Source organism: Eimeria tenella, genomic scaffold, assembly GCF_000499545.2.
Source record: "Eimeria tenella Houghton genomic scaffold, Eth_scaff25, whole genome shotgun sequence".
Classification (NCBI taxonomy): domain Eukaryota; phylum Apicomplexa; class Conoidasida; order Eucoccidiorida; family Eimeriidae; genus Eimeria; species Eimeria tenella.
This window is the reverse complement of record NW_013542365.1, coordinates 28,760-40,617: the sequence shown is the minus strand read 5'-3', so window position 1 is coordinate 40,617 and position 11,858 is coordinate 28,760. Positions and strand designations below refer to the sequence as shown.

Genomic DNA, 11,858 nt, shown 5'->3' with positions numbered 1-11,858 from the left:
CTGGTGCAGCGCTGCATGCAGAGCCAGTTGAGTGTCTGCTGCTGCAGCAGCAGGGTCTGTTGCTGCTGCAGCAGGGGCTGCTGCTGCTGCAGCAGGGTCACCTTCATCTCCAGGTGTACGTACACCGCAGTCGCTGCCCAGGGCTGTCGAGCTGCCCTCGAGTTTAAATAAAAAAGAAAAATAATTTTGGTTAAGGGGAGTGTGCGGCTTTGGCCTACTAAAGCTCAAAGAACTGCTGCTGCTGCTGCTGCTGCAGCTGCTGCCGCTGCTGCTGCTGCTGCGCCAGCAGACCGCACGGGGAGAAAGGCGGTAAGAGGCCCCAAAATGGAGAGAAATGGGAAACAAAAAACATAAAATAAGAAAAAAGAAATGCAGCAAAGTGGGCCTGAGCCGCGTACACTCGAACTTGCTCCTGCAAGGCATGTCCAGCAAGCTCTACATCCTCTCGAGCAGAAAAATGCAAAATAACAAAAAATTTGGAACTAATCAATTCTTTAAATTCAAAAAAGCCCCAAAAGACGAGTTAAAAACAATAATAACTAAACAGGGTCCACTTTAGGAGCCCCTGCCTTGCCGCAGGGGGCCCCCCAGGGGCCCCCCCGGGGCCCCACCGCCCAACTCTTTGTGTGGCTGACTTCGCGCGGCGGGCTGGTCACAGATCTTCGGAAAAATTGGAATTAAAACCAGATTTAAATTGAAATTATTCCTTTAAATTTGTCATTTGAGTTATGTTTCTCATTTATTTACCGGCCATTCGGGTTTATTTCCCTGTTTTCCCCGCTTGCTTCGCTGCAGCTGGCGGTGCAGCCGTCTCGATTCAGCTTCGCGATTCTCCCCCAAAACTTTTGAATTTTTGCAATTAAACAATTTAAACTTGTATTTATCTTCATTTAACGTCCCTTTTCCTCCAGGATCAGCTCTAAACATGGCGCTTTCTTCCCGAATACCGATTCTTCCCTCAGCGGTTTCCACCGCCTTTCTGCTCATGATTGCGGCGCTCTTGTCGGCCTCTCCAGCCTCAACACTGAAATTCAACAACAAAGAAGTTTCAAATAAGAGCTTTAAAGGTAAATTTCAAAATTAAAATTGGAAAAAGCCTTCGGGCTTCGCCGATTCAGGGGCTGCTGCCGACGGCTGCGCTGCTGCTGCGCATGTCCAGAAGCAGCAGCAAAACGCGGCGTTGGTCTCATTTAAAGCTGAAAACTTGAATTAAAATAAAAATTAAAATTAACTAATTCTTTTTTGGATCTTTTTGACGCAGATTTAACCCCAGATCCGCTGCTGCATGCGCCGCCACTCCACTTCGTGCAAGAACCAGATCAGAAACTTGCAAAGAGTTTCCTTTCTTTTCCGCGGACTCCAGAAACTCCCAAAGAAGAACTTGACGAAATTAAATTCCTTTTTGACCCCCCGAGTAATAAATTATCCACAAAAGACACGCCGCTGCGGTTTAGGGTTTAGGGTTTAGGGTTTAGGGTTTTGCTGCTGGAGCGCTGTTTGTGAACTTTTGCTGCTGCCTCATTTTTAGGCCCTCCAAACAAATCAAAGAAAGTCATTTGGGCTGTTGTTGCTGACGTGGCGGCGCTGCTCTTCATTGCTGTTTCAATTCCCTTCATTTCCTACTTGGTAAGAAGCTCTGGCTAGCTGCAGCTAGCTGTGGCTAGCTGTGGCTAGCTGTGAAGCGATACGGCTAGCTGTGGCCAGCTGTGGCCAGCTGTGGCTAGCTGTGGCTAGCGGTGGCTAGCTGTAGCTAGCTGTGACTCGAAATGGCTAGATGTGGCCAGCGGTAGCTAGCTGTAGCCAGCTGTAGCTAGCCGTAGCTAGCTGTAGTTAGCTGTAGCTAGCTGTAGCTAGCCGCAGCTAGCTGTAGCTAGCTGTAGCTAGCTGTAGCTAGCTGAGGTTGGGGAGTTATTAAATTCCTTTGATTAATTTTTGTCTCTTCAGGCGGGGGGAAGGCGGTGGAAGGTCTGCAGCAGAGGCAGCAAATGGTATTTTTGGTTTTTTTTTGAAAAATAAAAGCTGGAAAAAATGAATGTTTCCGAATTGCAAAGTTCTACAAATATAAATGTATTTTAAGGCACTAAAAGCCGCATTTAAGTATTCCTTTTTTTCCAGTTTTGAGATTAAAAGACTCAAATTGCATTTTTCCGAAAGTTGAATTTTGCGAGTTTTGCGACCTTCAGATTTCAGTGCAGCAGAGCTCGCTGCAGCGAAAGCAAAAGCCGCCGCCGCTTTCCCTTTTTCTTTTTTAATTTCGAAGCAGCTTTTTGATTTCCTTTGAAGTTCTAATATTCAATTAAAGCAAAGAAGAGTGGTCCGCTTCTGCTGTGGTCCACTGGTCACGCTGCTGCTGCGGGGCAACGCAGCCCCGCGAGTCCGCGGAAATGGCCCTTTCTTTCTTTCTCTAGATCAAAAGGGAATTTTATTTTCCAATTTTAATTCTTCAGAGCAAATGCAAAACGAGTGGCGCTGCTTTGGCTTGGAGCGGCGGCTCGCGGGAAGTTGAATTCAGAAAGTTGAATTCCCCGTCCAGCGCGTTTTTAACTGAAATTCCTCCTTGCAAACTCCGAATAAAAGCTTTTTCCTTTTTTTCTGTTTTAATTAACCATTTTATTCCGCTTAATCGCTTCAGAAAGCGCAGTTCCTCCGAGCTTTTAGGGTTCGCCTTCCCTCCGGTGCAGCGGGCGCGATGTGCTCTGGGGTGTACAGACAGCGCAGCGTGACGCACGAAAAGGATCGGCGGCTTGCGAAGTGGGGTTGTGGTGAAACACCTCCAAAGAAAGGAGATATCATTTATATCATTTTATGAATTCGTTTATTTTTGCATTTATGGGCGCGCTGTAGAGCTGGAGCTCCCGCCGGAAGCCGCCAGATCGCCCAAGTGCCTCGGTGATAATGCCTGGCCACTCTGCAGCCTGCGGGTTTTCCACGCCTCCGCGGAACCTGCTGGAGTGAGGGTTTTTGTTTGTTTCGGAGTTTCGAAGTGCAATTTATGAAATGCAACTTAGTTTTTTTTTCCTTTTTGCAACTTGAATTCCACGGACTCCCAGATACTCCCGCAGCGGCGATCTGCTCGAACGCCTCGCCCTCCGCCCCTTCTGCTTCCGCAGCTTTCAGCTGCTGATGAATTCCCGCTGCCTCATCACTCGGGGCTCTTTGCTGTCACCTTCCGACGTGCGTTTGCTGCAGTAAGTGGAGAAGAAAAGAAAAGAAAAAGAAACAAATCGCGTTTTCAAAATCTTTTCTTCAACTCCTAAATGCCTCCCGCAGACTCCTCGAAGACTCCACTCGCCTCATGCTCGCCTACGGCGCCTCGCCAGCAGAAACTATTCAAGTCATGGCCGGTAAATTCATTTTCGTTTTATTTTTTCATCTTCCAATTTTTCATTTTTCAAACTTTTCAACTTTTCAAACTTTTCAACTTTTCAAACATTTCAACTTTTCAACTTTTCTTGCTTTCAACTTTTCTTGTTTCCTTATTTTTGGCTCTTCTTCTTCTCCTCTTTTTCTACTTCCAACTCTTCTCCTTCTTCGACTTCTATTCTTCTTTTCTTCTTTTCCTTTTTGCTTTTCTTCTATTCTTCTTTTTAAATTTGTTTTCTTTTATTTTTATTTAAAAAACTTTTATTTTTCAACTTTAAGTTTTTAAAGCTTTTTATTTTTCAATTTTATTTCCAGAGTGCACTTGCCTGGTGGACAAGTTGGTTCTTTCTCCTCACCGGACTCAGTTATTTGACGAGCAGGTGCATTTAATTCATTAAATTAAATTAAATTGATTAAATTAATTAAATTAATTAAATTAAATTAAAACAATTAAATTAAGCCGAATTAGATTAAATTGAATTATTCAACTTTTCAGAACTTGAATTCATTTGCTGCTGCTTCAGGAATGGATCCACGTGATTATGATTTGCGTCATGGTCGCCTTCCTAAGTGTCAAGAAAGTGCCGCGTGAGCAAACCAGCAGCAGCAGCAGCAGCAGCAGCAGCAGCAGCGGGAGTTTGAATGGGGTTTGTTCAGAGTGCGGGAGCCAAGCTTTGAAGCAAAAGTGGCACGAAGTGTTGTTTGCAACTTACTGTTCTTTTGGAGAACTCGACGAAGCAGTTCGAGCGGTAAATAAATAAAAATGATTTTCGTTTCCAAGCGCATGCAGCTCACCCGCTGAGGTGTACGTACACCCCACTCCAGGTCCTCATTCTCCTCAACCACGACACAAAAGTTTCTCCCACTTTCGTCAAAGTCAAAAAGGCTCTTTTGCTCGCCTCGACTTTCTTTTCAAAAAAGAAATAAATGTAGAAGAAACAAATAAAAGAAATGAATAAAATGAAATAAATATCAAAAAATTCTTTAAAAACAATTCCTCGCCAACCGCTGCCAAACGCCCCAGCTGTACAGACACCCGGGCTGGCAGCAGCAGCAGCAGCAGCAGCAGCAGTAGCAGCGGCAGCATGCAAACGTAAAAATCTAGCAGCAGCAGCAGCAGCAGCAGGAGGAAAATCAGTTGGCGCAGCTGAAAAACGATGAAGGGCTGCAGCCAGAGGCACATGGAGAAAGGCAGTCAGCAGCAGCTGCTGCTGCTGCTGCGTTCCCTTCATCTTGCTGCTGCAGGTCTCCTGCTGCTGCTCCGTATTGGCTATCGAGCCATGGCGAATGGTCTGTGCAATAAACAGCAGCAGCAGCAGCAGCAGCAGCAGCAGTGTCTGTGCACCTCAATCAGGCTGCCCCTTGTAAACAAACCATTTATTTCTCCAACAAAAATTGCTGCTTTTGCTGCTGCTGCTGCCGCTGCTGCTGCCGACGAGCTCACCTTGCTGCTGCTGCAAAGACCTTTCAGCCCAAGGATCGCTTTCCCCGTACGGGGGGGTGCTTCCGCGCGCATAGTCCGGCCCCACATGCTGCTGCAGGTGCTGCTGCTGCTGCTGCTGCAGCTGCTGCTGCTGCTGCTGCAGCAGCTGGTGCTGCAGCAGCGGGCGGGACTGGTGGCTGGTGTGGGTGACGAGGTAAGGCGCAGCAACTGGCACTTGCTGCTGCTGCGTGTGGGGCCCCACATTAAAAACAGCAGCAACTTTTGGCTGCAGCAGCAGCGGCAGCAAATTGTCTCTGTAGCGGTTCACGAAGTATGGCTGCTCCACCACCTTCACTCTGCGGCAGCAAAATAATTTAAATTAATTAATTTAATTAATTAAATTAATTAAATTAATTAAATTAATTTAATTAATTTCATTAATTTAGTTAATTTCATTAATTTAATTTGTTCAATTTAATTTAACCGAGTTTGATTTGATTTGATTTAATTTAATTTAATTTAATTTAATTTAGTTTAGGTAATAAAATGATAATAAGAGTGGCAGGTGATGGCAATAGCAGCAGCAAGAATGCAACAGTAAGACTGGCAATAATCATGGTAAGTAACTATAGCAGTGATAATAATAAACTAATATAATGATAATAATGATAATAATAATAATAATAATAATAATAATAATAGTAATAGTAATAATAATAGCAACAGTAATAATAATAATAAATAGTAATAGTACTAATAATAATAATAATAATAGTAACAATCATAATAATATTAATAGTAATAATGATAATAATAATATAATAACAATAATAAGAATAATAGTAATAATAGTAATGATGCTAAAAACAATAGTAATAATCGATTATTATAATAAATAATAATGCTAGTGAAAGTTAGTAATAATTAGTAATAATAATCACAATAGTTCATAACAATAGTAATAATAACAATAATAATTCGCAATAATAATAATAGTAATAATAGTGATAATAAATAATAATGATAATAATAATAATAATAGTAATAATAATAATAATAGTAGTGATACTAATAATAATAGTAATAATAATAATCGTAATAGTAATAATAATACTAATAATAATAATAATAATAATAACCGCTTTCTTAATGCAGGCAAGTTGTGGAAAAGTAATTAAATAATTGAAACAAATAATTAAGACGAATAATTAAGTAATTAAAGTACTAAAGGTGAACAAATAATAAATAATAAAAAAGCAGACAAATACATCATAAATAAGCAAAATAGAAAATAAAAATAAATTTAAAATAAATAAAGAAAATAAAAGCGTAATGAACCCAATTGATGAAAATGAATGATTTTAAAATAAATGAAAAGATGAATAAAACGAAATAATAAAACTAAATGAAAAGTAAATGAAATACATAATTGAAGTAAGTAAAGAAAATTAAAAAACAAACAAGAAAAATAAAAGAAGAATGTGAAAAAGATATTTTACAATAAGTAGACAAAGTTGCAATTTAAGTTCAAAATGAATTATTTTCTAATTCCCCTTTTAGTTATTTTTCATTTAGCTTTATTCTAATTTAGTTATTCTAATTTATTTAATTCAATTTATGTTCTTTATTCTAATTAATTTATTTCAATTTAGTTTATTTATTTCAATTTATTTATTCATTTTAAATAATTTGTTTGAATTTATTTATTGATTCTAATTTAGTTGCTTTAATTTGGATTTTAATTTTACTTTATTTATATATATTTGCATTTAGTTGTTTGTTGCCTTTATTTATTATTACGAGCCATTTATAATAATTAATTTATTTAGCCAATTATTTATTTATTTATTTCAACCATTTATAAAAATTAAACAATTTTAATTGCAACCCATTCCAATTATAATTAATCGTTAGTTATTTATTTATTTACTCGTTAATTCCAATAAATTATTTAATTCATTCATTCACTCAAATTTATTTATTTATTTTAATTTAGTTATATATTCTAATTAATTAAGTAATTAATTAATTAATTAATTAATTAATTACTCCGAACTGGGTGCGCGGAGTTGCGGTGTACGTCCACCTTCCGCGGCAAGGCTGTGGGGCGTGGGGTGTACGTACACCCGAACTTGTGCAAGTCCAGGTGTATGTACACCCCGGAGTTTGCGATTTATTTTTATTCTTTTAGTTGAAGACCTACACTTGTTGTTCAAAGGGAAGAGGAATATTAATGAAGTGGGGTTTGTGATTTATTATTTCTTCTTTTATTATTCGCGGCTCTTCCTTCTGTCGATACACCGCAACGTCTTCGTACTGCAAACGCAAAACGCAGCCAGTCCTTTCTTTTCATTTTGTTTTATTTTTTATTTATTTCTTTTTATTTCTTTTCATTTCTTTTTATTATATTGTATATCTTTTTATTTCATTTCTTTTTATTTCCTCTTATTTCTTTTCATTTCTTTTTATTTCTTCTTAATTCTTTTTATTATATTAGACATCTTCTTTTAATTTCTTTTTATTTCTTTCCATTTCCTTTTCCTTTTTCTTCTTCGAGTTCTTTTTGAGTCTGTTTGAATGATTTTAAACCATTTCGACTCTTATTTGGTTATTTTGACTCAGTTGGACTTCTTGTTGGCCTTTGCATGCAATGAATGGACCACTGGTCACTCGCCTTGACCACTGGTCTCTTTTTTTCCACCAACACTTTTGTGCGGAAAGTGTTCGCCTCTTTCTTCAGCTTTCCCTGGGGACACTGGGGACAAAAAGAAAAAAGAAAAAGAAATTGAATTAAATTGAAATAAAATAAAATAAAATAAAATTATATGAAATTATATTGAATCAAATATAATTAAATTGAATTAAATTGAATTAAATTAGAGGCAATTTGATGCTGAGGACGCAAATAGGGGCCTTTTTAAAAAAAGAAAAGAAATGAAATATTTCTTCTTTTATTTTTAAAAAATGAAATAAATGGCTTTTTTCTTTTCTTCTTTTTCGACTCTCTCACTAAATTTAATTCCAAATTTGATTTTGAATCTAATTTTGAATTTAGTTTCTTTTTTAATTTGAAATTTTAATTTTGAATTTAATTTTGAACATAATTTTGAACATAATTTTGAATTTAATTACTTCTTAAATTTCAAATAAAATTTTGAATTTGATTTCAAATTCAACCTTGAATTTTCAACTTTGAATTTGATTTGAAATAGATTTCAAATTCTGATTTCTTTTTAACTTCAAACATAATTTGAATTAAATTTATTTAATTAAACAAAAAGGGAGTTGGCTGACGTCGACAAGAGCCTGTTTGGGGACGGGCTTGAGGACTTCTTGGATTTCCTGGACTTCTTCATATCTGTCGACAATTTTAATAATGGGGACTTCGACATATTTTGGAATATATTTCGTTTCGAAACGCGGAACATAAATTATGTTTTCTTTTATTTCTTCTTTCGGAACGATCTTCACCACTTCCACCACTTGCGGCACCTGTACGTACACCCCAGAGCGCGCATGCAGCTTCGTATCGAAAAAGTGGAAAGCGGCTTTAATTCATTTCAAAGCGTTTCTCGAAAGCATTTTTGGTTTTATTTGTTCTAAATAACATTTAAAGTCAATTTGTTTCGCAATGTGCGCAAAAACGAAAAAAAGGAAACAACTTTCCACACTTTCGGACGCGCTCGCAGACACTGGAAGGCCCGGCCATTTCAGAAAGAGAATTCAATTGTTTTGAAGTTAAAAACATTTATTTCTTTTCTTTTTTCTTTTGTTGTTTTATGTTTTTAATTTAATTTAAATTTGTTCCTTTTTGATGTGCTGCAACGGACTATAAAATGAAACGAAGTCGAAACTAAACCTTCTGCATTTCCGCATTCAATTCGCATTCAAATTTAAATTCAAATTCAAATCTTTATTTATATTTATATTTATATTTATATTTATGTTTATATTTATATTTATATTTATATTTATATTTATATTTATATTTATGTTTATATTTATATTTATATTTATATTTATGTTTATGTTTAGATTTATGTTTATATTTATATTTAATTCCACCGACTTCTACAATAACGTCGCTGTAGAAGACTTCGGGGACTTCGACGAATTTCTGTTGGTTTTGGACGAACTCCAAATCCACATATTTAATTCTTTGCTGCACTTTTGTTTTCGGAACAACGGTTTCAATTATTTCTTTTGCTGCTGCTTGCTGCGCTGCTGCTGCTGCTGCTGCTGCTGCTGCTGCTTCCGCCCGCTGCCGGCTAAACATCGTCCGGCTCTCGTCCCGCACAGCTTAACACACACCCACAAACCCTAAACCCTAAACCCTAAACCCCAAACCCTAAACCCTAAACCCTAGTCGCTGCTTGGCTGTTGCTGCACTCCACAAATGCATCATTTTCAAATGAGATAAATCTGAATTTGAAAACGGAAATGAATTAGAAATGAATTAGAAATGAATTAGATAAAATAAAATAAAATAAATAAACTGAAATACAATGAAATAAACTGAAATAAAACGAAACAAAATGAAATAAACTGAAACAAGATGAAATAAACTGAAATAAAATGAAACAGAATAAAATAAGATGAAAGAAAATAAAACGACACAAAAGAAAACAAAATAAGACAAAACAAAATAAAACAAAACAAAATAAAACAAACCTGAAACTTCATCGAGGCCTCCGTACACCCGAGTTTGAACTGGTGGCAAACTGCGGTGTACGTCCAGCCCAATGCTGCGCCCCACAACTGGCAGCAGCGAGTCAGGAGAATCAGTTCTTTCGGGAAATTCATATTGCTGCTGCTGCTGCTGCTGCTGCAGCTGCTGCTGCTGCTGCTGCTGGTGGAGTGTTCGCTGTTTCGGGGTGAAGGGCCTTTGTTCGTGCTGCTGCTGCGTCGGCGCTGCTGCAGCAGCAGTGGGCGTTGCTGCTGCGGCGGGCGCTGCTGCTGCAGCAGTGGGCGTTGCTGCGGCAGCAGCAGCAGCAGCAGCAGGCTGGCTCCAGTAGCCCGCGTCTTCAAAGTAATTCGGAGGAATGTATCTCTTTAATGGAACTTCCGGAGAAATTTGATTTATTTGAAAATGAGAAAAATCGGAAAGTTCCGGAGGAGTGGAGGTGTCTGCGAAGGCGCTTGCGGTGTCTGGACAGGTGCTGTGGCGCGCGGGGGTGCAGCAGCAGCTGCTGCTGCTGCTGCTGCTGCTGCTGTTGTCTTGGCAGCAGTTGAAAAAGGAACTTTTTAAATTAAAAGAATTTACAGATTTCAAAAAAGAAGAAGCAGCACAAGGTCGAGACAAAGGACTCGAACCGCGAGACACGCCGCCCCTGCCAGCAGCAGCAGCAGCAGCAGAACTCCGCGCAGCAGCAGCAGCAGCAGGATTCCGCGCTGCAGCAGCAGCAGCAAAGCCAGCTGCAGCACCTGCTGTTTCTATCAGAAATGAACCGCCGTGCACAAGATGCTCCCGCCGCGGGACCCGCTGCAGCAAATATAAACAATTCAAATTAATTAATTAATTAATTAATTAATTAATTAATTAATTAATTGATCAATTATTAAGTGTTTAATTGATTAACTAATTGTTTATTTGTTCATTTATTTATTTACTTCTCGATGAGCATTTACAGAAGGACTTCGCAGAGGGCTGGGGTCTCTTCTGGGGGGCCTTTCGGGCTCCTGCACACAGACACAGCAGCAGCAGCAGCAGCAGCAGCAGCAGCAGGAAGGTGTTTCGGGGTTTGAAGAAGAGGCAGCAGAGTGTACTTTACGTCTTTTGCGTTTAAATATCTCAAAATAGAATTCTAATTTAATTAGAAGTCTTTAGTTGTTTTTAATTTGGCACATCACCTGCTGCGCCGGCGGCAGCTGCGGAATTTCCGGAAGCTGCAGCCGCATTTTGAGGCTGGAGGGTCGCCAGAGAGGTCTGGGGGTTCTTTAAAGGGTCTTTTGGGTTTATTTTTGAATTTAACTTGCAAAACTAGTCAAATAAATTGAAAAAGAGAGAAAAACGGGGCGAAATGGAATTGTTTTCGGCGCTGCTGCTGCTGCTGCGGAGCACCAGCGGTCCTGCTGCTGCAGCAGCAAGCAACGAAAGCCGCTGCTGCTGCCGGCTTTTGCCTCTTTAACTCCCGCGAATTGAAAAGAAAAAACAATTTGAATTTCAGAGAAAGAAAAAGAAAAGAAAAGAAAAGAAAAGAAAAGAAGAAGCTGGCGCTTTCCGGTCCGTCGGCTGCGGGGGGCGGCGGCGGCGGCTTCGGAGCGCCGCAGCTCCAAATCCAGCAATTCAAATGCTGCAAATGCAAAATTAATCAAACAATTTATTAAACGTAGACAAATTGAAAATAATTAAACGCAAAAAGAAGAAAAATAAAAACAATTCGCCGCTGTCCAGCCCCGGCACGGCGCAGCTGCAGCCGCCGCCCCTCACCACCTCACCACGCGGGATTTTGAGGTGTCGATACACCCCAGACCCTCGTTTTGAAAAGCCCCTTTTCATTTCTTTTTTCATGTCATTTATTTTAATTTTAATTTCAAATTCAAATTCAAATTCAAATTGCAGTTCTGGTCACTTGCGGCTGCGCCGGTGGCTGGACCGCTGCGCCGCTGAAGACCAAACCATTCAGCTTTCGTGTCTTGGCCTCAAAATCTGCAAACCAACAATTACTGAAGTACTTCTTTCTTCTTTTCTTTTTTATTTTCAAATTTATTTTCCACTTTCAAATTTCATTTTCGATTATCCAAAAAACTCCGCCCAAGGGGCACTCTGGGGCTCAGCAGCAGCACACCACAGCAGCAGCAGCAGCTGCTGCAGCTGCTGCTGCTGCTGCTGCTGCTGTGGTCCACTGCTGCAGCGCAGCAGAACCGAAACAGTGAAGTGATCTGAAACCACTTCTTTGCTTCGCAGCACTTTGAGAACTTTTTAAAATTAAAATTATTTAAAGAGTGGATTTCTTTTTTTCAATTTCATTTCTTTTCCCTTTCATTTATTTAATTCCTGCTTTCCACCATTTCAAGAAATTCGACTTCGCGCGCGCAGCAGCTCCTCTTCTTTTTTCTTTTTTGTCATTTT

General features: G+C 39.2%; 2 protein-coding genes across 2 annotated transcripts; one reads left to right on the top strand and one right to left on the bottom strand.

Moving 5' to 3' along the window:
* Positions 1-3,295: 3,295 nt before the first annotated feature.
* Positions 3,296-3,955, top strand: ETH_00024625 (uncharacterized protein; the record flags this gene model as incomplete). The annotated part of the gene is made up of 2 exons (XM_013375036.1): positions 3,296-3,344; positions 3,888-3,955. The coding sequence occupies 2 exons, from the start codon at positions 3,296-3,298 to the stop codon at positions 3,953-3,955; spliced, it is 117 nt and encodes a 38-aa protein (XP_013230490.1).
* A 542-nt stretch (positions 3,956-4,497) lies between these two features.
* Positions 4,498-10,684, bottom strand: ETH_00024620 (ERYTHROCYTE MEMBRANE PROTEIN PFEMP3, related; the record flags this gene model as incomplete). The annotated part of the gene is made up of 8 exons (XM_013375035.1): positions 4,498-4,655; positions 4,808-5,142; positions 6,990-7,102; positions 8,081-8,278; positions 8,856-9,085; positions 9,458-10,268; positions 10,397-10,465; positions 10,637-10,684. The coding sequence occupies 8 exons, from the start codon at positions 10,682-10,684 to the stop codon at positions 4,498-4,500; spliced, it is 1,962 nt and encodes a 653-aa protein (XP_013230489.1).
* Positions 10,685-11,858: the final 1,174 nt, after the last annotated feature.